The sequence below is a fragment of the Podarcis raffonei genome, chromosome 12, assembly GCF_027172205.1.
Source record: "Podarcis raffonei isolate rPodRaf1 chromosome 12, rPodRaf1.pri, whole genome shotgun sequence".
Taxonomy (NCBI): Eukaryota; Metazoa; Chordata; class Lepidosauria; order Squamata; family Lacertidae; genus Podarcis; species Podarcis raffonei.
The window spans coordinates 18817172-18841658 of record NC_070613.1 but is presented as its reverse complement, the minus strand read 5'-3'; the positions used below and the strand labels follow the sequence as shown (position 1 = coordinate 18841658).

The window sequence follows — 24487 nt, the reverse complement described above, 5'->3', positions numbered from 1 at the left end:
ATGTTAGAAGTCATATGACACCAACAGGGAGTGAGTATTGCTGTAATTCATGTTAGCTAAAGTACAGAAATTTGCACTATACACATGGTTAGGTAGCCTAGTTATCAATCAGTTTCAAGTATGCTAAGTAGTAGTCTTGGTTCTTTGGATATGGGGGATAGCATCAGCAATATTGGATTTTATGTTCCTGAAAAATAAAGATAGCTTCTCCTCCACCCCATAACAGTGGTGGGAAACCTCTGGTGCATAGGCCTAATTAGGTCTGCCAGACCATTTTGTGCATACTACACCCAACTTTCCCTGGCTTGACATCAAATATGGTGTCAGATGTGATAAAGTTCAAGGTACAGTTAAAAGGAAAAATCAGGACTACACTCTTAAGTATGCTCCCAGATTTTCCTTTATATCAAATAGCTATGCTTGACTCCCTGGCATTTGAATGCTCAGTTTCAACTCAGTGATTATTTCTACCTTCAACGCTCACAAAGATCATCTACAATTCAAATATATCAGGCTACTTGGTCAGCCTTTTCCAGTTGGCGCACCGACAGTCACTTACCAGTACATACAGCGACAGTGCCTGACTTGCTCACCTTGCTGCAAAGCGAACTACATAGATGTCTCAAACCAAACACTTTAAAGAGACAGGCCTCTGGCACATCCTCTGTTTTATCTTCCTCGGGCCACCCGCCACTTTGGTCTCACCCCCTTGTGAAATGTTTCTAAAGGGAGTTATTCTTCAATGTCCTTCAGTGGCTAATCATTTCCCCTCCTGCCTGCAGGAGTTTCCCTTCAAACCACTATAACAAGTCTCCCTCAAAGTTATGTATTTTAAAGTTCTTTCTCTTATGGCAGTTAGCTCAGCTCAAAGATTTTTCTGACCTGGGAGCCTTATCATATGAGCACATTTCATAAAGATAGGGCAGTTCTGAGGATGGACCCATCACTTTTGTCTAAGGTTTGTCAAAGCTGCATGTTCAGCAGGAGGTGATCCTACCTTTCTTCTGCCCAAATCCTAGGCATCCGTTAGAAAAGGCTTGGCTCTCATTAGATGTTCACAGAACAGTGAATGTATACCGTACATAAACAGAACAAAGGGCATTAAGTCCACTGAATCCCAGTTCAAATCCTTTCACCCTTCCACAATGGGTAAAAAGTGTCTGCAGCCACACTCTCTAGAGATGGATCAGGGCATACATTGATATGGCCTATGAGTTGCTTAAGCCTCCCAGATCAACAAATCTGGCAGCGCATTCCACAAGATCAGTGGCAACAGTGGCCGCCTTTTCTTCTAATGTCTCTTAAGTAGAAATCATTAGAGCAGCAACTGGTCTGTTCCTAGCACTATTATGAGGCACTATAAGATGGGCATTTTTGCTTCAGCAGAGAGCACCTTTGGTCCTGCATCAGGTCCTGCCTCATTAATTCTGTTGCAGCTGGGACCCACCCTAATTGGGAAAGCCATGGTATGTCCCAACCCAGTGATTGCACGATGACCGACTAGTATGAGTGGTACTCACCTGAAGAGTAGATTTGTGAGGTCATCACTAGGGCCTCTCACTAATATGGGCTGCAACTGAAATTCTTCCTATAGAGCACAATGTTATGGTTATTATATTTTGAGTTAAGCTATGGTTGATATTATTAATATTGTTGGGAAGTGTGCTCTTTTGCTTGTTTTTTCCTTACTTGTAATGTGAGAGTCCGATGACGGTAAAAGCTTGGCAAACTGGGAGCCCGCCCACTTCCCAAAGAGCTGTTCATTCCTGACTTCGACACCAGAGGGAGCCATAGCCCAACACAGTGAACACATGGTGACCTCACAAATCTACTCTTCATGTGAGTATCAATCATACATTTTCTTTCACTATGCTTAGAATGCACTCCTGACTTTTCTTTAAAAATTGTTTTATGCTATTATGGTTGGTATTTTTATTATTCTTATTGTTATTACTTTTTTTAACCACCCCTCATCTGAAGAGCACAGGGCAGTTCACTACATAATTATGAACTGCTTTGGGACGCAAGAGCCCACAGATATGCTATTTATTCAGAATAAATACTTGCCCCAAAGCAAGTCCAAGTTCTATAGTGATTACTCCCAGCATTAATTCTGCAGCATTAATTCACCAAGTAAATAAATATGGCTTCAATCTTAAGCCCTGTCTGGGAGTAGCAGGGATGAGTAGGCGTACTCGGGGTAACCAGGATGGAAGGTGGAGGCAGAGACAGATTTTGCTGTAGCAGCTCTAGGCCATCACAGGACAGAGGCCCAGAATGGGTTCACTGCCAGTAGCCAGACTAGTTTAGGAACCAGCAGGTCCCTGAGTGGTCCATTTCCACCCCCACCCCCCAAAACACCCTGCTACAGGGCTTTACTGGCTAATAAGAGCACTAGTGGTAGGTTCCACTTGCCCTGCCTTTGGCAGGTGCAGTGAGGATCTCAGGATTCACATCCAATGTCACACACCCCAGCATGGTGGATCAGGGCGTAGGATTGCACTTCAAATGTCAGTTTCCTGCAGCAGTTGGAAAGAAGTATGGCGTAGCAGTTTCCAGCAGCTCGAGTCTTCTTTGGTAGGAGATAACCACATTCAAACCTCAGCCATTTAGCTCCCTCTCAGCCAATAGCTACTTTGTAAGTGAGTGTGAGGTTAACCTCTTTCTGAGCTAATTTTAAGTGTTAGAAGAAAAGGAAACCACATAGAGAATTATTAACAGTTTAAATGCAATATGTTACTCAGAAGTTGTGGGTGATGGGAAGAAGGGGGATGGGGAGGAAACCAGTAGAAAGTCCCTGTAAGAGTATGTTTGAACACAGCTGGTTCAAACTGCAGTTAATTACATTGGACTGAAAACATCAAATCCAGGCTTGTGATGTGAATGTCTTAACCCACATGTGTGTCTACCACTCATGTATTTCCTCGACATTCAGCTCTGAGAGGGGTAGGACCCTTTGCATGGTAACACTACATGTGTATGTTAAAAATGTGTGTGGCTTTAATTCTTATGCTAAATAACTTGCACACCAGGAATTAGAAAAAGATTGGTTTATTACACTGAACTAAAGAGACTGTGTGTTTGGATGCTGCTTCAGAAATCAGTATGACTATTCCTTTGGGGTTTAAGTACAGTTTGTCTCACACTATGTTCTATGAAGGGATGCGGGTGCCGCTGTGGGTTAAACCAGAGCCTAGGACTTGCCAATCAGAAGGTCGGCGGTTCGAATCCCTGTGACAGGGTGAGCTCCCATTGCTTGGTCCCAGCTCCTGCCAACCTAGCAGTTTGAAAGCACGTCAAAGTGCAAGTAGATAAATAGGTACCGCTCCGGCGGGAAGGTAAACGGCGTTTCCGTGCACTGCTCTGGTTCACCAGAAGCGGCTTAGTCATGCTGGCCACATGACCCGGAAGCTGTACGCCGGCTCCCTCGGCCAATAAAGCGAGATGAGCGCTGCAACCCCAGAGTCGGTCACGACTGGACCTAATGGTCAAGAGTCCCTTTACCTTTACGTTCTATGAAGAGGACTTCCCGAGTGAGGTAATAATGTAACACTCAAGTCTTTTGTACCATTGTTTACTTATTCCTGCTAGTTTTTCCTTTCCGAGATGACTTTGATATGACCTTAATTTTGGGGGAAACACAACTTTATATCTACAGTTCCTGAAAGCAATCTTCATTGTCTATTTGAAGTCTGCCTCCTGCCAGGAGGAGGTTGTTTACCAATCCTTGTATTGCCAGGTAGATCTAGGTTTCTGATATTTTCTACAACTCATAGGGGTCAGGCTGTTAGCTGCTCACTTAGAGGTCACCTTTGAGATAAGAGCTTGTAACAGGGTCACCGCTAGTAACAAGTCTAGACTGGGCCCCATTGTTACACAAGAAACTCTTGCCACAGAAGATATTGCAAGAGTGAAATTTGGTATCACTTTTCCAGGACACAACAATGCACATAGACACCATGGGGCTATAGTTATGTCAAAAAAGTAACATGGACATCATCACGCACAGGTCGGGGCTGCAAACTCTAATGCTAAACATTGCATTTACTTGGAAGTAATCCCTGTGAAAATTAATGGGAGTCACTTCCAAAGGGTGATGCAGCCTCTAAGCATGTTCATTCAGAAGCTTCTGAGATTAACCTTTTCAATGCATGTACTGCCAGGGTTGTAGGCAGCCATTAATACCCTCCCCTTCTGTAGCCAGTTTTGGCATGTCCAACCTTGAGAGCACCTTCACTCAAAGAACCATTGGGCTTGTAAGTTATTTTTCTTTTGAGTGCAGAGATGCTCTCCAGGCCTCACTATGATTGCTTGACAAGTTTCTGATTTGATCTGATTAGGGCCATTGATAAATTGCCTCATATGTCCAGAGTACTCAGGTGTGGTTTTTTTGTCCCACTTCTTGTCATTCTTATGTTGATTGTGGGTGGCTGCCTATTAGTCATGTAAACAGGTGGAGGGGGTGTGCCTGGCTGAGAGCAAAATGCCCTAATCCAGCTGCAATCCTGCCTTCAAGCTTAGAGAAATCTCACCCAAGAACATATACACTCCAAGAAAAATACCCTTTACAGGTAAGCCCAATTTTTCTCTCTCTAGTGTTACATGAAGATTAGATTATTGTTACTGTATAACTAAAACCAGAATGTTTCTCCTCAACATTTTGATTGTAGCATTTATTTGCAAGACTTTCTCTTTTAGAGATTCTTAGGTCCAGTTAGTATGTTTAGGATTAAATTTCAAAGCTGCTTCTCAATAAAAAACTTTTGTATTATGTACAGTAGTGCCTCGCAAGACAAAATTAATTCGTTCCGCAAGTTTTTTCTTCTTGCGAGTTTTTCGTCTTGCAAAGCACGGTTTCCCATAGGAATGCATTGAAAATCAATTAATGTGTTCCTATGGAGACCGCTTGCCAGGCTGGCGGTGCGGAGAAGGGCTTTTCTCCCCACCGCAAGCCTTCAGGACAGGTACTGGAACAGAGGGGAAGGCGCGCAGCGCTTCTCCTCTGTTCCCGGGGCTTGCGGTGGGAGGAGGGTTTTTCCTCCCCACCGCCAACATTCAGAACAGCATTCTGAATGTTGGCGGTGGGGAGGAAAACCCTCCTCCCACCGCAAGTCTTCAGGACAGCCATCCGAAGGCTGGCGGCGGGAGGAGGTCTCTCCGCCCCACCGCCAGCCTTCGGAGGAGGTCCGAGGACAGTGGGGAAGACGCGCTGCACTTCCCCGCTGTCCCAGAGATTTCCCTATGGGCTTTCGTCTTGCGAAGGAAGCCCATAGGGAAATTAGTTTTGCGAAGCGCCTCCAAAACGGAAAACCCTTTCATCTAGTGGGTTTTTCGTCTTGTGAGGCGTTCGTCTTGCGGGGCACCACTGTACATAATAATTGTTAGGGCTGATATATTTTGTGTTCAGGTAAGTTATTTGTAGTAGATAACTCAAATAGTTTTTACCTCAGTCTGACAGGTTTCTTCAAGGGGTACTAAGTTACAAAGCGCAGAAAGAAAATTCAGGTGTGATGTTTTAAAAGATTTTTTATTTAATAAATAACTTCCATGATAGCACTGTAAAAAGTGAACATTTGTTAAAATAAAAGGCACTTAAAATAAGAATGTGGATAGTATAGAACACATGACAGAATGGGCAGCGGCAAATATACATGGCACATCAAACAATGTTATCTCAGAACTGAAAGTCATGTTACATGACAATTGTGCAGTCTTAGCTACAATATGAAGGTAAATTTACAGCCAAGACTGCAAAAAAGTTGTTTTTACAACAATCATCTTACACAAAATGAAATCAAATACATTAAAGAAAAAGGTGACAAAGCACCAGGCTTTAACCTAAGCAAAAACATTAGAAAAACCACCACCACCGATGAATTAAGGCCCTTATGCATTCAGATGATGTATTGGCAGACTTTTTTTCTGTACCAAAGTCAGGATTTGAGTTTACAAAGTAATATTCTTTTTCGGTCACCATGCAGCAATGTCATAAAAAAAGAATGGCACAGTATTAAAGCTATTATTCTGAATCTATTTTTTCTTCCTATTTCTTATACATCACCCCTGACAGTTTAAAATGCATCTGTACATATTAAATTGTCTTTTACATCATGATTTCTGTCTCATTAAACTTACTGCATCAAGTAAGGTTAAATCTTGCGAAAAGTCCATTATTCACAAGCTAAAGTTAATTTTGTAATTTACAAAGAATTATTTGGCTTGCATTTTAACTGTGCAAACCAAAGCCCTGATGTGCCTATAAAGAAAAAGAAAAACTGATCTAATATTAATACTTAATGGCTAGGCAGAACCTTTATACTGGTTACTTTAGCCATTTCACTCCAGATACAGGTCAGAAAGGCACCATGTGACCTTAGTTAAGGAGGCTATGCAGTGTCAAGTTTTCTTACCAATCTCCTGGCACTATTTGCAAAAAGAAAAAAAACCCTTCAAAAAATAAAAACATACTGTACAGTTTTAAAACCTGCATAGAAAACAAACCTATATGTAATGTATTGAATTAGTAAATTCATTGCGATATTGCTCTAAAGCTATGTTACCGTGACTACAAAACTGCTACATTGCATACAGTGTTGTGGAGTTAGAAAGCAGTTGTAGAATTAGAAAGCAGTTTTCATTTCCCCTCATATTTAGGATTCACCACGGTTGTCACTGCACTCTTGTAGATAGGATTCTCGCCCTAGAAGAAAAAGAATTATTAATATCACAAATGACATAAGAAATTTTACTGTAAAAGTATTTGAAAAAGCTCATTTACTGGAAGCAATTCCACACACCGTCAAACCAATCCAGAAATCCATGTGCATGTTTGACCCTCAACTCTTGCAAAGGATTACTGGATTGCAACAGGCAAGTACATGAAAAAATAGCTAAAGATCATCTAGCAGCTTTAGCTTTTATGAAGCATCATGCCTTGTATACTTTTTTTAAAGAATATGTAAGAGGGTTAACACATATGGATGGCAAATCAATAGAAACCTACACCTGCTACTGTAGTGAAAGCTATGAAGGCTTTAGGCACATGCTTTTTAAGGACAGGTGCTTTAAGCGTTTCTTATCTTTCCTCTACAAAAAAGGTACCACAAAATTGTGGTATCAAGATACTCACAAACTGATTGCAACCTTATTATTCACAGAGCCTTAAGAGAATGGCCAAACAGAGGCTATGATAATAAGACATACAGAAACCTGTAGCTAATAAAAGTCAATGTTTGTCATAATTTTCATTTATAACAAGAATTGTTCATACATTTTATTCTATGAGACACACAAAAACATAGCTCAATCGTGACCATAGCCATTCACATCTTTAGTTACTCAAGGACAGTGCTATCGAAGTGAGTGAACTGGGTGGGCTTACAGCTGGCAACCCCTGTGCTACGGATAATGTTTCCACACCATTAGAAAGCCTATTATAAGCAGCTTTGAATTGAATTCATAATTTCTGCATGTCTTGGTGTGCCTGCCAAATGGTCCTTTATATAAGCATGCAACACATCCATACACATGCACGCTCTGGAATTATTGTTTATGCAGTATTCAGAATGTTTTAAACTTGGTGGAGGGGGGGCACATAATAAAATAGAAAAAAACAAGAGTAAAACTATTATGTGCTTCCAATGTAGCAGTTTATATGCCACACTTAACTATACCAAAGCTTAGTGCAAGCACATAAGTGTGTGAGCTTCTGGAGAGGACATGATGGGCAAAGCAGGCCAACAAGCAACCTAACTAAACATTCCATTTGCAAGGACAAGATAGAGGCAATTCTGTTGTCTGCCTGCTTTGCTGCCTTCAAAAGGGACCTCAAAAAGGCAAAGCAAGAACTCATGGCCATTTTTAGAGCTCTTGTAACAACAATTCATGCCTCTTAACTAGCATTTTTTTTCCTGTGAAGTGAAAATATACAAGAGGAAGGAAAGACTGTCCAAGGAAAATTAGCAGGAATTTGATAGCAGAGCATTCAGAAATATCTTAGCTGGTTTCCTGGGAGCTATTATGCCTCTGGTACCCACTTGTGCAGATACTGGAAGAGTGGCAAACAGCATACGGGTGGAAATACATGACAAAGCCAGCACAGCCTCATGATGGCTTCATATTACACAGGAAAAGAGAGAGAGAGATCGAAAGCACCACTTCTACAGTCTCGTGTGAAGAGGGAACTACAAGGTCCTCTAGTGGAGAGATCCGTGGTGCTACATGACAAGACTGAAGTACTCTACAGTATGGGTTCCCCTTTGCATATACTTGGAAGCCTCTAACTTCTCTTTCACAGCTTTCTAGGCAAAATTCACTGCCTGTAAAAATTGGCCTTCCTTTACTAAGCTGGAAGGATGGCTGAAAGATTTCTACTTCTTGGTTTATAAAGTGAGTTAGAAGCTGAGGAGTCACAAGTTTTAAGTGTGAGATTACCAACAGAAAAAGTAGGGGGAAAGGAAAAGGAAGATGTTGTATAAGTCAAAGCCAACAGCAGGATCACTCAACATGGTATTTAACTTAAAAATCCAGCTAAAACTGGGCAAATTTAGTCTTTATGGAGCTGCATTCAATGAACTTTTACTCCGAGTGGGCCCAAGTTAGTCAGGGCCATTAATTTCAATGGGTATACTCTTGAGCAGAATTTAGCTGAGTACAATCCATGGATTTTAATGAAAATGCATTAAGCAGGGTGGTTAACTAAGTCCTAATACTTCTTGTATTTGACTATAATATGCCCATATGTCAATTTGGCCAGCTCCAGAGGGCACTAATCCTGGTCATTTGGCCCATCCCAAAGCCCTCAATAGTACTGCTATTCTCAATTTTCAAGGGAACAGAGGCCTGCAGGCAGTGCAAGAGAATTCTATTTACCTGGCCCACTTTTTTCAGTGCACCTTGCCTGAGAGCCACCAACATCCTGGAGCTGGCACTGCACATATGCTGAGGCAAGTTGTTCAGATCTAACTAAGAAGGGGACAGGGCCCTAAAGCGCAACCCTAACTATAGTTTGGTCATTATTTCCCCTCATTTAAGCTCCACTGCATAATTCATAAAAAAGCAGCTGGCAAGATTGGTAAGAGTGATTAGTTAATGGCACATACAGCAGACTTTGAAGAAAGTGACATGCACAGAGAAAGAAATGGAAAGGAAAATACGAACGGAAACTTAGAGACCAGCTTTACGTCCATAGTTTGGATTCTTGAAATTATTAATAGGACTCTTGTATATAGGATTTTCTTGCTGAAGGTAGAAAAATGGTCAATGTGGAATGCAGAATTTCAGTGTACCAGTTTCCAAATAAGGTTTTCAACAATTCTTTCAAATATGACATTTCAATAATATATAGTATTGTGCTGTTTTCTGTACCAACTATATATAGTGGTACCTCGAGTTACAAATGCCTCAGCTTACAAACTCTGCTAACCCGGAAGAGTTACCTCGAGTTGAGAACTTTGCCCCAGGATGAGAACGGAAATTGTGTGCTGGTGGTGAGGTGGCAACAAGAGACCCCATTAGCGAAAGCACGCCTCTAGTTAAGCACAGTTTCAGGTTAAGAACGGACCTCCGGAACGAATTAAGTTTGTAACTAGAGGTACCACTGTATACACAATGTATTGACTCTTAACAGAAACTGTATAGCTCAATTACATTGTAGCTAAGATCCAGGGAATACTTGTAAATATCAAGAGTAACTTAATGTGACCATTGTTAGTTCAAATGCTTGGTCTCCATCTAAAATTCCTGGGTGGCACAATGAAAGCCTCAAAGCCAGCCACGAGATGATACATCTATCTGTCAAAGTTATCCAGTCCAAAGACCACTAGTTTTTATTGCATAGTTTAGGTAGAAGATCCAGAGAAACACTAACCCAGGCTGTCTGGGCTTTATTCTAGAGCAGTGGTTCCCAATTAGCTAAGTACTGCAGACCTCCCGTTTTTCAAAAGCCAAGCCATGGACCCCGTAATTTTGATTTCTCTATGGTAATTTTTGTTATGTGAATTGTGCTGTGAACCCCTTGGGTGGATTACATGGACAACTAACTGGGAACCACTGTCCTAGAGGGATGGATGTCTAAAATATACAAAAGAACATTTGCTGTATTCTCCAGCTGTTGTGTATAGCTATCACTCACCGTATCCCACTTTGCATTCATCTTTTCCTTCTCAAATTTTGCAAATTCTCTCCTGTCATGAATGATCATAAGTAGCTTCCAAATCAGCAATAAAGCAAGACCAATAAGAACAATTCCAGCCACCACACCAGCAACGATGGGAATGATATCGGGACCTGTCGGGCATTCTGGGGAGCAAAGCAATCGAAGCACAGTCAAGCATGATGTAAATCAACAATGTGGAAACAGGAAATAGATGTCTGGCCAAAACAAATTCTGAATTCCTGCTGCCTTTAAGAGTTTAATTTTTACAGATAGAACAGTTTTTAAATTAATTTATCTAGAAACGTAAAGCTTAATACTTTGTATTTTGATAGTAATAAAATAAATGTTTGATAATATATTGTTAAGCACTTTCTTATTTTTGCTTTGTTTTACTTTACCTTTTCTCCACCCTTTTCACTTTATTTCTCTGCTGAAAGCCAACAATATCCATGTTAGAAACAAAACATACCTGGGGTCTTTACCACGTGGACAATGGCATTGTTGTTTGAATCAACTGAGTAGGTGAAATAGAACCAGCAGTCATCAATATCCTTCTCTTTGCAATGAGACTGTGCTTTATATTGTCCAGGCTGTGGCAACTTCTCTCTATGGTCTACTGGTATCAAGCTAAAATGTGAACACTCTTCTTCACAGGTGTCCTTCTTTCCTCCTCTGTTAAAAGCTCTGCACTGCACACAGTCCCTAATGCAAGTCAGATACAAGATACATCAGTATAAAATTAGTGTGGCAGTTTTGTGTTCTTCCTGCATGCTAAAGTTAAACAGAGGTTGAGTTCCAGTCCTCTTTAATTTTCAAACACAGCTGAAATGGAACTGCAGACACATTTCCCTACCACTGCATTGGCTGCATCTTCCTCTTTCTTTTCAATACAGCCTCTTTGATCCATTAAGAGAGCATCCAGAAGCCTGCTTCGCAGGGCCTACATCACACTGCACTCAGTGGAATAAGAGAGAAAGGGAGGTGGACAAGGATCATCCCTGAGCCTGCTCCAGCTGGACTTTCCCCACAGAACCATCTTCCATCATGCAGCCTACTGAAATAATTTCAGGAGAGGCAGGCGAACAGGAAAATATCAACGCCTGCTCCAACTGGACTGTCACCTCCCCCACATCCTGGGTTTTCTGCCACCAAGTAAGTACTATATGGAAAGGATCCTGATGAACTATTATATTTTAATGCTGTTGTGATTTTATTAATATATTTTCATGCTATTTCCAAGCCAACTTGGAAGAAGGAGGACTGCATCCTGAAAGGCAGCATATTAAAAAAGAAAGGAAGAAATTTAGCATATTTAAAATGAGTTGCTAATACATTCTAGTAATAGGTATTCAGCAACTGAACTACAATGCTGTGAAATAACTGGGTGCACTCAAGTGCAGTTTTTGCACAGATATAAAAAGGTAAAGGTACCCCTGCCCGTAGGGGCCAGTCGTGCCCGACTCTAGGGTTGTGCGCTCATCTCACTTAAGAGGCCGGGAGCCAGCGCTGTCCGAAGACACTTCCGGGTCACGTGGCCAGCATGACTAAGCCGCTTCTGGCGAACCAGAGCAGCGCACGGAAACGCCGTTTACCTTCTTGCCAGAGCAGTACCTATTTATCTACTTGCACTTTGACGTGCTTTCGAACTTCTAGGTTGGCAAAAGCAGGGACCGAGCAATGGGAGCTCACCTGGTCACGGGGATTCGAACCGCCAACCTTCTGATCCCCAAGGCCTAAGCTCTGTGGTTTAACCCACAGCGCCACCCCCATCCCCTTAAGATATACTAGTTGGCTTTAAATGGTATCTGCAAGTGCAGGTACTATTTATTTTTTAAACTGAAAAGTTACACACTTCAGTATACCCAAGAAAAAAACCCCAAGGCAGTTTACAATAAGAAAACCAATATAATAAAACACTAAAACACTAATTACCAATAATTTTTGCTCCAGCTTAAGAATTTTTTGTTTGGGGGGGGGAGGGGGAGAGGGGGAGAGAGGGAGAGAGAGAGAGAAAGCAAAGCAAAGCAAAAACATGGGCCACAAGAAACAGCTCCTTGTACAAAGGGGAACACAAAAATTCCTCAGGAGCAATTTGCAAATATCCCAGCAGGAAGTTATTTTATTATTTAAAAATCCAAAAGCCTTACTTGTGCTCTGCACAAACTCCAGGGCAGGTTGGGCACAATTCACATGTTGGCCCCGTAAATTTGGGATCTGTGCAGTTACAGACTCCACACTTGCAGATTCCTCTGCCATTACAGATTTGCCCATTTCCAGCTACGCATGGGGTGGTATCCATGTAACAATCACAAGCAGAGCCTGTATAATTTTCTGCACATTCACACTCACGACATTTACATTCACCATGTCCTGCAATAAAAAGATAGGTATTTAGTTTCTATAAAGCACATGAAATTGAACATCAACAATTGCCATAACAATTGCCCACAAAAAAGGGCCAAAGGAAGTACACACTGTAGATAGAGGAGCTGTAGCTGAACAACTTGGCCTGGGTAAGATAGGACCAGATCTGGTGGTTGAATTCTAGGCCACATAACCCCTGCCTTTTACTTGATGTTTCTTGTAAATTTATAAATTAAAGTCTTGTGAAGGCATACAATAAGGGCTACAGTGTATGATTCTCTTCAGAAAAAGCCTCTCTCCTTTTACTAATAGTATTACTGTGTACTGTACTGCACAGCAGTATCACGCTTAGAAATAAGTACAGGACTGCACCCAAGCATTCCCCTTCCTCCAGAGGAACTTCTGAATCCTCACAATTTAAAAGGGTCTGTTCATTACCTCCACAAATCAAGCCATCAGATCGATCACAGTTGAAGTTATCACATTCGCAAAACCGGCCAGAGTAGATCTCATTTGCATTCTCTCTCTTCCTGCACACACACTGTCCACAAATACATTCTCCATTGTTACTACATATTTCTGAACTGTTTGCTGGTCTACAGGTGCCTGACATATCTTCACTGTTTACTTCATCCATGCTGCATTCACAGAGCTTTCCAATACGTCCTGGTTTACACCTAAAAGAGAAAATGGTTCTCATTACTAAACTGTTAACTAAAATCAATGCAAAACTTTCTTTTCCCTTATATACATATTGAGAAGGGGGTGGGATGAGATACTGGTGCATAGATACAGGAAACAGTCTCTTTCACGAGAGCATGATTCATCCTAGAGGCAGACGTTCCAAAACTCAAGAGCAGCAGTTTGGGGAAGCTGCTGAATGACTCTTCTACTAAGTTCATTAATATAGCAGCTGCTACTAATTGCTGTAAAAATAATATAAATGCTAATTTATTCCAAAGGTGAAATGAGGCACATGCCTGCTTGACACACCAGACATTCATTTTTCTATGCTAGAAAGGTCTTGAAGAATTGTCTGCTACAATTGCACTTAAGAACAGGTCCAATCAGCCTGCAACAGTATTAATATTCACCACTTAAAGAAGAAGAAGAAGAAGAAGAAGAAGAAGAAGAAGAAGAAGAAGAAGAAGAAGAAGAAGAAGAAGTAGTAGTAGTAGTAGTAGTAGTAGTAGTAGTAGTAGTAGTTATATATTTGTTTATTGCCCACTTTATTCCCCACAGGACTCAAACAGATAAAAACAACACCCATAAAGTAACTAGCATTTTCAAAACGCTATTTTCTAAGTTAAAACAGGAAAGGTAGTCCATGCCCAGCAGGCTCACAATACAGGATACAAGAGGAAAAAGAACTGGGAGCAGAGGAGGAAGTGAGCATTGTAGCACCGTCCTTTCTCGCAGGGAGGAGAAAGGAAGCTCCTCACAACCATTTCTTCTCTGCCTGATGGGTGGGGGCCATGTTCCTCTTCTCCCTGACATGATCATCATCTGGGTGTGTGGGTGTGTTGTAGCCTCCCTGTCACCCTCAGATCTCTACTTAGTGGCAGAGGCCACAGAATGCTCCCCTCCAGTTTTACCAGTCTGTTTTCAGTGCCTCTCTCTCTCTGAATGTTTTTGAGGGCCCAAAGGCAGGAAAGTTCACTTTAAAAAACAAAAACAAAACAGTGTGGTCAAAATTACTTTTTCCAAAACATGGGAATTTAAAGACCCTGGTAGGAATAAGCAGCCGGTGTTCATGGGGGAAAGGAAGGCAGGAGGGGCCAGTATGATATGACTGAAGGTACCTGAAGGCCCAGCATTAAAATACAAATTTCATGCTTGCTTAAGGAGATGACTTGGGTTCCCTTCCCTTTATTCATACATTTTTTCCTATATGAGGAGAAAGGACACACAACATCTCTTTATGTAAGGATTATGTGGCACAGGAAGGAAAGAGGTTAAGAAAGAAACAAGGACGGGAAATGGTCCAAGCTAAGCAAACAATGAAGTAGCGGGGGGTAGTGAGAGAAAAATGAAATAATGATTACATTGACCTGCCAAGCAAGGGGAAGTGGGTGAAGACGCAGTGCAGAAAGAGCAGGAGATGTGAAAATGAGAAGGAAAATGAGATACGTGCTAGGAATTGGGGGAAACCTGAGGTTTGGAGAAAGAGAGGCAGATTGTGGATAGAAATGATGAATGAAAAAAATGAGTGAAGGGCCATTTAAAGTAGGAGGAAAAGGGGAGTGGCAGAGAATAGGGACTCTTGTGAGTTCTCCAAAGCATCTATTTTCAGTGTCGAGACTCAACCCTGAAGCATGTGAGGAATACATGGAGGTTCTCCTGAGCTGGTGGACAGCACATTGCTGATTCCACCCAAGAAGAATCAGGGAAAGGTCTTCCAACTACATTTCTGTCAAGTCGGGGATATTTTTGGAGGCCATTTACAGTCAAGGGATACTTTATTTCCTAGCAGATTTATCTGAGGGAGAGAGAAAACATTAATATTTATCTACCTGCAGGCACCACACTCAAATGTTCCATTTCCAAAGAAGCAAATAGGGCTGTCTGGAATTCCGTCCTTGTGACATTCACATTCACAGATGAACTCCAGATTAATTTCTACCTCTTCAGTGAAACCTAGTGGCTTGATTTTAATGGTTTCACCCTGCCCTTTTTCTGGACACTGGTTGGCTGTTACTTTAATCTCAAAGCTAACCTGTAAGCAAAATAAAGAGTACACAGGTAAATTGTTTGACACTGATTAGAGGGGGTGAAGCAATAGCACACCGATTCCAGAATGCAGAAAGTTACCTCATCTCCAATTGAAATGTTGGAGCACTTTCTTCCTTCATCTCCTGTACCATTCACTCCATTCTTGCAGAAAGATTTATATTCAATTGTGACTTCTTTTGGTAGTTTGTTGTTTTCCAGAATGACTTCTGAAGACAATGACTAACACAAAAGTCAAGTAGTTTAGTGAAGGATAATGGAACATGCAGCCCAACTTCATCTGGAAAGCCACAGGTTTTTCCTACTCTGTGGTCTCCCAAATTGTCCAAACAGTTCCTTAAAAACACTTGGAAAATACTCTTTTGCAAGATATACATGTTCAACAGATTCTAACTAGTCCTTTTACAACGTGCATTTCTGAAGGGACTACAGTGGTACCTTGGTTCTCAGACACCTTGGTACTCAAACAACTTGGAATCCAAGCACTGCAAACCCGGAAGTAAGCGTCCCTGTTCGTAAACTTTTTCCGGAAGCCGAACTTGCTCCGTTTTGAGTGCCACACTTAGGTTTTGAGAGTTATGCTGAGTTCTGTCTGTTTTTGTTATTTATTTTGCATTTTTGTGGCTCTTTTTTGTTTTGTTTTTGTTATTGCGTGGAACCAAGTTTAGCTACTGATTGACTGTGTGACATTGTTTATTGCTTTCATTTTATGGTTCAATGTTCTCGTTAGATAATAAAATTCATGTTAAATTGCTGTTTTAGGGGTTGTTTTTTAACGACTGGAACGGATGAATCCATTTTGCATTACTTTCTATAGGAAAGCACGTCTTGATTTTGGAACCGACTTCCAGAACGGATTAAATTTGAGAACCAAGGTACCACTGTATTAGTTTTCTCTGTATCTTGACACAGCAAGTTTTGAACTAGTGTTACTGTTTTCTTGTGGGTTTTGTGCAGCCAGCGTCATTGTAGCTTACAAAACGGATAAAAGAGATTGATAAAATTGTAGTTCTGATAAGATCAGCACTGCTATTTTCCTCTCCCGACTCCTCCCCCGATAAACCACACACAAACATATTGAAAAGGACTGCAGACTGTTTAAGGCTTTATAGGTTAAAATCAGCACTTTGAACTGGGTCTGGAAACTAACTGACAGCCACTGCAGTGAAGCCAGGACCAGTGTAATCTGCTCAAACCTGTCTTGCCCTGTGAGCAAGGTCTCTGGGTGGCTAGAATGGGAAGCTACCAACTCTTTTTATACTACATATACAACCCAGAACCTCATCTGCTTAAATAAGGGATGGGGATAGGGAACAAGAGTCCAAGCCATGGCTACCTGCCCTACACCTGATGATGTATGTGACAAGTGTGGGGCAAGTAAAGGCAGGGCTTGGCAAAAGGTTCTTTGAAGCCACCACCAAATCAGCTGATCATCAGTGCTGGAGAAGCACTGCACAAAGGGTTTCTTCAGTGCTGACAATCAGCTGACTGATGGCAATAGAGAAATACTGCACACATTTTTTGCTTATACATTTGATTTCAAACCATGCAAGTGAAGATTGCCATTGCAACATCAGGTCAATCGACAAGGGGGTGGCCCTGTCCACCTGTCAAACTTGACTTGTGTGTATATGTATATGTATATTTGGCCAGGTCCGGATCCCCCATACATCCTTTATTTTATGCAAAACATGTTGTCTTTGGGTGTATGTATGCAAAACACGTTGTCTTTGGGTGAAAACTGGTGAACTCACATTGTAGGCATCAATTATCAGTTGAATCACGTTACTGGAGTTTGAAGAGAGTGTTCCCACTGCAGATTTTGGAATCAAATTCTTGAGCTCCTTTACATGAGAAGAGTGAGAAAAATATTCAGTTAAAATCATAAGCAGCAGATAGATTAATTCTATACACAAAATGCCATTTATAGAAAACCATAAAAAAGGTAAAGGACCCCTGACAGTTAAGTCCACTTGTGAATGACTCTGGGGTTGCGGCGCTCATTTCGCTTTACTGGCCGAGGGAGCCGACATTTGTCCGCAGACAGTTTTTCCAGATTATGTGGCCAGCATGACTAAGCCGCTTCTGGTGAAACCAGAGCAGTGCATGGAAACGCTGTTTACCTTCCCACCAGATCGGTACCTATTTATTTTAAAAGACAGCTGAAGGTGGCCCTGTTTAGGGAAGTTTTTAATGTCTGATGCTGTATATTGTTTTTAATATTTGGTTGGAAGCTGCCCAGAGTGGCTGGGGAAACCAGCCAGATGGGTGGGGTATAAATAATATATTATTATTATTATCATCTACTTGCACTCTGACGTGCTTTCGAACTGCTAGGTTGGCAGGAGCTGGGACCGAGCAACGGGAGCTTACCCCGTTGTGGGGATTCAAATCGCCAACCTTCCGATCAGCAAGCCCTAGGCTCAGTGCCACCCGTGTCCCATATAGAAAACCATAGTTATACAGAATTCAATTTCTCAAGTTTCTAATACATGCATAGAACAGGGGTGGGGCAACTGCAACCCATCAACTCTCTCTACATTCCCACCTAGGGTGGGTGGGGGTAAATACCATTATTGCCTAGGGAGCACCATTGGTCGTGTGGGTGGAGGCATTTTCAGGCTGGGAAATCTCAGCTGGTGAGGGAAGGGACTCTATAGAAGCTTTTGTCACTTGCTCTTACCTTGTAAACTGGTTGAAATTCTTGTGTAACAGCAAATATTATCTGAATATTATTGTCACTTAGCTTCTGAACAAGGTGTGCAATGGAGGGATAATCCTGAAGAATGAAGTTTACATTTTATATATACTTGAATTTCACACACAATAACATTCTTATATACAAATAGAAGCAAGAGCAAACATAAGAGTCAAAAACATTTTTTTTAAAAGCAATCCATCAACTCTCATTAACAGAAGCCTGTATCTGAAGAAGTGTGCATGCACACGAAAGCTCATACCAAGAACTAACTTAGTTGGTCTTTAAGGTGCTACTGGAAGGGAAAAAAAATTTTTTTTTTTTAACAGAAGCCTCTAATTCTCCGATTCTTCATTCTTATCAAAGCATTACTTAGGCTTTTTCTTGTATTTTGCCAGTTAAATAAATGTTCTCCAGTTCTTGGGTTTCTCTCTGGATTCAGAAAAGGAGTTTTAGCAAAGTAGGATAACTTGGTTTTAAAACAGGCAAACCAAACTTGGCATTCTTCCTCCATGAAGAAAAATGTGAGGGCTACTAAGAGAAGACTCCCTGGAAAAGACCCTGATGCTGGGAAAGATGGAGGGCACAAGGAGAAGGGGACGACAGAGGACGAGATGGTTGGACAGTGTTCTCGAAGCTACAAACATGAGTTTGACCAAACTGCGGGAGGCAGTGGAAGACAGGAGTACCTGGTGTGCTCTGGTCCACGGGGTCACGAAGAGTCGGACACGACTAAACGACTAAACAACAACAACTATAACAAAATTAAAAATCTCTACATGTTTTTACATACAAGCTCTGCTAGCACTGGTCCATGAAAGCTTACAGACCTTGCTATTTTAAAAGTTTAAATTATAAGCTAAACTTTTAACGGGTGTTCTTCTCAAAGCATTCTTCTACATTGGGGGGGGGGAGTATACTGGGATTGTCTCCCATTTCTACACGTGTGTATATTTGCGTGTGTGTGTGTGTGAGAGAGAGAGAGAGAGAGAGAGAGGGAGGCTAACATACATGTAAACACAAAATTAAACATTCTCTTAAACATACTTACATAATAATGGCTCATTGTGTACATATTGTTATCTAAATGACATCGCCCGTCATTTGGCAAGACAATTCCTCCAAGTTTTCCATCTCCAGCAAAATGAAATCCAGCATCCGTAGAAAATACCAACAACCGAGTGACATTTCTCCATCCAAGTTTTGACTTGAAAAGAAATTATATATATATATATATATATATATAAAAGCATAGATCATTGTGAAAGAATATGGTAGCAGAGAAAACTGAAAAATGAGTGATCAGTATCCCCATGGAGTTTTAGCAAATGGAAAGATATAAATAACCTCTCTTCCCGTCACTACTGTACAGTTTTGATAGTAGCTTCAAGAACATGTGCATGACATAAAAACGTAATGTGGGAAGAAGCCACCTGAACACACCCGGAAGTGACAGCTGGGATGTGTTGGCACTAGGATACAGTTACTCCAGCTTATGGTCAAGAGGCATGAAGAAATTACCATGCAACCTTTGCAACTGGAGATTGACTCAGAAAGCTTCAAAGCAAGAGAGGGGGAGGATTCCATTTGTACACTGAAGTCGCCTTCCCAATTCCCTCTGAAAATTGCTGGCACCAGTCATCACGGTACTTGGGCATCCAGATCAGAGTTCTGGTCCAGGGTTTTACTCTATATCTTTACTAGCAAAGTGTGTCTGGGGCGAGGTGGAGTGGGGGACATGAGCAGGGTTCTCTCAAAATACACTGCTGGCTAACAACTACTAGAACTGAAAATCAGCAGCTAGACTTTATAGGAGCAAGACCAGAAGCAGTAGGAGAGAGGGTCTGCAAATCATAGACTGGTGACTGAAACCTTTTGTTGCTGTTGAACAGAGAGAGAGAGTACACAGTGACTACGCCTTTTGTTTCCTGTGCCAGAGCTGCAACAAACAAACCCTTATGAGTACACATGTGGTTGTATGCCTTTTAAGGATCCTCACTGGCTTTTAGCTACTTATCACTGTACCTTTTCAACATTTGTGTCCAGGAAGTTAAATTAACACTTTTGATCCATTAAATCTGAATAACAGCCAAGGGTCTACAAGTCAATTGCATTTATAGTAATATCCAAAAGAAATGAAAATACACTTACACCACAAACAGCAACCTGCATTATTGCATCAAATCCACCTTCAGGAGAATCCAGATTGCCAGAAATCTGTTGATCACCTACAAGCTGGTTGAACAGATTTCCATCGCTGGTAAAGTTGAGTACATTCCTGTAGCTAAAAGGGCTTGTACAGTTAAGGTCAACGGTGCATGGGTTCTTGAGTTTGGCTGGCGTAGTACTAATATAAGGCATTACAGTTTTTTCAACAAAAGAGCCAAAACCTGAGAGAGAGAGAGAGAGAGAGAGAGAGAGAGAGAGAGAGAGAGAGAGAAAGAGAGAGGACGTACAATGGAACTCTTATTAGTTCTGAGATCAATAGAAAGCCCTATAGAGAAGCCACCAAGTTGCAGGGCAGGTTGCATTCCCACAAAAGACCTTCTTTTTCATCAGGAAACAATGGGAAGCTTGGTCTACCAGGTAATGAAGTGTCCAGGAGGAAGTGGTTCTGAAGGGTCAGAACTCACCCTTAGCAAGGGTTATACTGAATGTCTTCTACACATTAGACATGTTTGGAAACCCGGAGAGGCTATCTGGTTGTCATGTGGGTTTCTTTTGTGCATGTGTTCATCCCAAAAGGAAGGATATATTGCATGGAAGGAGTGCTATGAACTGGGACCATGTAGACACTTTACTTTCTCAAGAGGCTGTATATGAAACCCAGTAGGAATTCCAATGTTTACATAGAAACCAATCAACTTTGGGTTGTATTCAACAAAGTCCTACTTAAGAGTAGATCCATTCAAACTACTCATTGGGTATGTCCAGAAGCTTTAGTGGGTCTATTCTGAGGACCAGCTTTAAATACTATGTGTTAAGTTTGTATATGACTTAAGTGATCTTTAGAACAAAAGCAGTGACAATAAACTTGATTAACTTAAGTCTACTGATCCCAAATAGTCTACTGTGAGTATGCCTTAGATTTGATGCAACCTATTATAATCCTTGCTTCCACTAGCTTGCATATAGGCTCTCAGGTTTGCTCTATCCAAAACTGTTTTTATCCAGCAGCAATCTAATACAGAATCTATGTTATAAAAGTATGCATTTTCTTCTCCTAGCACAAACTTACTAAATCATGTTTATATTTCTGAGCACATGCATATTACACATGTATATTTCTCTTTACATTTTGACATGATAAACAGAACTTTGTAAAGAAAAGCTAGCCCTAATTTATAATGATCTTAAACAAAATTATTACCAATTCGAAAATCTGAAGTTATATTCTTCATTTTACTCATGAGAGAAGTTCCAAGGCTTTTCACATTCTCCAAGTCATCTTTCATAGAGTAGGAGAGATCCATAAGGTAATAAAGATCAATGGGATAATCTTCAGCTCTCTTAAATTTTAATGAAAATGTCTGTGGTTCCCCTAATCCCAGAAAAAGAAATAAAGGTTTTAAATCAAAAATTCCATAATGACACTAGACAGTAAGTACGCTAAACATATAAGTGCACTGACACTTCCACCCTATGCTTAGTGCCTCTGTCTTGCTAGAATATATCCTTGAGCTGTGAGGCCGCCTCTTCCTTGCCTGGATGGAGGGCAGAGATCTGTGTGTGAGGTGTCAGTTTATTTTAAAACCTCTTTGGCATAAGTGGAAAATAGTCCACTGTACGAAGTCACACCTGTTGCTCCACCCACATTTGCCTTTGGCCCTGCACACCACTGGCACGTGGCCCCAAGAAGTTGGCCCTTTATTCCAACATAAGGGGAGGGTTCGTGGCCTTGCCACACAAGTATAGCTAGAGGGACATTGGGATCTCCTAACAAGGATACTTTGGGAGAAGCCATGACTGCTTCAAGTGGTATGATCATGAATTCAACGTGCAGTGCAGATGGGGCCCAAATCTACTTAGAAGGATACTTCCAATAGGATAATCCATTTGCTGTTTCCAATGGTAAACACATATTTTGGTACATTTCCAGTTCCTGCTCGCTAAACACTCCAAAATATGTATCGCGGTTGTCAATGCCTGGGGCACATTCTGTGTTTCCTCTGAGCAGTTCCAAAGCACTTTCAGGGTGAAGAAAAGCATTTTTGACCCCAAATGAATCTTAAACCATTTATGCATGTACCAAAATTGTTTAGAAAGCCCCAATATTCTGGAAATTATCCCACACCATGTTTCATGAAGACTGGTCATTTAAGAGCTTCAGATGCGTTTCCTGAATAGGGTAAGTTGAATGTCCATGTCCAAGTGTCTGTCGAAAGGCATTTGAGTTGCCATTCTGACCAATGCTGCTCAAGGCAATATACTTAAGGTGGGGAAACTACTAGAACGTCAAGGTACAATGTTCCCACCTCAGTTGAAGCTAGATTGATCTATCTATCTATCTCAATGTTTTGACAGTTCTAGTCAATTTCTTGAATAATGCTGAGAACATAAAGAATAAGACATCACTGTTAATCTGACATCCTTACCTATTCGCAGCTTTAATTGCACTTGCTGTGGTTGAATCTGAGTAATGTCTTCCGGTTTAAGATTCTCAGCAGCCCCTTTGACACGATTGGTTACTTCCTTGTTTTTTGGCATAGCTTGTGAGCCTCTGGGATTTTCTATTTCATCTGGAGGGCAGCCCTTAGTTTTTAAAACTTCCAAATCATCACATTGTGCTGAAGTAGATTCTCCTTCTTGTAAGAAGGTCTAGTAAACATAAACAAAATCAGGTTCTCAGTAGGTTCATCTCCAACTATACTACCACCGTGGTTCATTCCGCATACAATTCAAAACACCATTGACATTTTAAAAACCAAATCTGATTTTCATTTTGTATTGCTATATTAGTTGCAAGAGGGGATCACCTTCAGTAAATGTATGTTTTCAGAAATGCAAAGATACACACAACAGGGTACAGCAAAGTCTAATTATTAAATTTTGTGCTAAACTGTAATATTGTTCCAAATGTTATCTTAGCCTTTTTACTATTTTTAATAGCTCCTTGGAAGACGATTGAAAGCAGCATAAAAATGGAATGGAATTCAGCAATGTTCTAGTGATGAGCAGTTCAGAGTAAACTAGCTTGACAGTAGTTTTCAAGAAAGATGCTGTAAGCGGGCTTGGTAGGTTTCAAAGCTATCACCTGTCCCTGCAAGGAAGTCCTGGGGGAAGGGTCGAGATGCAAGGGCCTAGCAGAGCTAGCAAAAACAGGAGACAGCTGCAGGATGGGCAGGGCAGACTGTAAGGGCACAGACTCAGAAAAGGAGTCATGACACCGGTGTGGGCGTGGGTCACGGTTGCAACCACAAGCTACGAGGAGAGGAGGAGAATGAAAGAGATGTGAGGCAGACTCAGAGAGGAAGAAGTCCTCCCATTTGAAAGAACAGGCTCTTGCTTCCAGCAGAGGGGTGTGTGATGGAGCAGTAAAGCCAAAACCAGCTGGCCTCTTGCCAGGAGCCAAGTGCCGGAGAGGCAGAGGAGACAGGGCAGGAACTGAACTCGAGAGACAACACAGCCAGAAAAACTGCTCAGTTGTGGGACATAATTAAGTGTTTAGTCCAGGCACAGAAAGAAAGAGCCAACAACAAATCTGATGGGGGGCCTGCACATTGTCATTGTTAGTGTGCCTGCAACCGTGAGGAAGACACCAAAACCAGGAAGGCTTTATACATAATTTTAGCGAGATCACTTCTGAAGGGAGTGAGGGAGTAATGTATTCGTTTGATGAAGAGTTACCCCATCATAGCTCTCAGTCCTGGAGGACCTGCCCCCTGCCTTGCAAGCCTTTTTTCACCTGGCCTGAGAGCTACAAAAGCTGAACAGAATCTTGGGTTGGGGTGGTTTTGGACGGGGGCAGCAAGGAGTTGTTGCTGTTGATTTATTGTATCTTTATTTTAGATATTGTGATATATGTGGAAACTGTTCTGTTTGGTTGTGTTTTTTAAAAAACGATTTATTCATTGTTTTTGACTCCTTTTGTTATAATGTTGTTATGTATTTTTTCATGCTGTAAACTGCCTTGAGCATGGTTAGATGTATGTATGTATGTATGTATGTATGTGTACCTTCAAGTGTGGAGGATGCCAAAGTTAAATTCTTTCCTCTTAGAAATAAGTACACAATACACATGTGTAGCATCTTGATAAGAACGTACAATAGTGGCCAAAATTGTATTTTCATTTATATATAATTTTATGGTATTACTCCAAAAAAAAAAGTGGTGTTATTAGCCATCATTGCCAAAACAAGATGACACCTGACTGGCTCTCTAAAAATTCCTTTTTCTGGTTATTTGGCTATAACTTTTGACAGAATACAGATAATTGAACAATCTTTGTTGCATTACATTCTCCATTAAATTATCTTTCCATTGATATATAATTTTAAGGTATTACAACCAACCCTCGAAAATACACTTTCTCCAAAAG

General features: G+C 41.2%; 1 protein-coding gene and 1 long non-coding RNA gene across 5 annotated transcripts in view; one reads left to right on the top strand and one right to left on the bottom strand.

Moving 5' to 3' along the window:
• Positions 1–1845: 1845 nt before the first annotated feature.
• Positions 1846–24087, top strand: LOC128398451 (uncharacterized). Of its 3 annotated transcripts, XR_008327121.1 has the most exons (5): positions 1846–4571; positions 5459–5505; positions 11050–11308; positions 16013–16125; positions 23058–24087. It is a non-coding gene; the product is annotated as an uncharacterized LOC128398451 (long non-coding RNA). The 3 variants fall into 3 exon arrangements; XR_008327119.1 differs by lacking the exon at positions 5459–5505; XR_008327120.1 differs by lacking the exons at positions 1846–4571; positions 5459–5505 and having other exon boundaries at positions 10858–11308.
• Positions 5509–24487, bottom strand: part of ITGB1 (integrin subunit beta 1) — a 31856-nt gene continuing 12877 nt past the window's right edge. Inside the window, exons 4-17 of one of the 2 annotated variants that reach the window (XM_053359540.1) lie at positions 22544–22766; positions 21319–21489; positions 20100–20338; positions 19000–19155; positions 17934–18029; positions 17005–17094; positions 15332–15472; positions 15034–15236; positions 12959–13197; positions 12304–12526; positions 10626–10858; positions 10133–10299; positions 9160–9240; positions 5509–6700 (exon numbers count right to left, since the gene is read on the bottom strand). In XM_053359540.1, the coding sequence (XP_053215515.1) occupies positions 9166–9240; positions 10133–10299; positions 10626–10858; positions 12304–12526; positions 12959–13197; positions 15034–15236; positions 15332–15472; positions 17005–17094; positions 17934–18029; positions 19000–19155; positions 20100–20338; positions 21319–21489; positions 22544–22766 (2256 nt within the window). In that variant the 3' untranslated portion in view covers positions 5509–6700; positions 9160–9165. The remainder of the gene's footprint in view (positions 6701–9159; positions 9241–10132; positions 10300–10625; positions 10859–12303; positions 12527–12958; positions 13198–15033; positions 15237–15331; positions 15473–17004; positions 17095–17933; positions 18030–18999; positions 19156–20099; positions 20339–21318; positions 21490–22543; positions 22767–24487) is intronic. The other variant, XM_053359541.1, reaches the window with a different exon arrangement.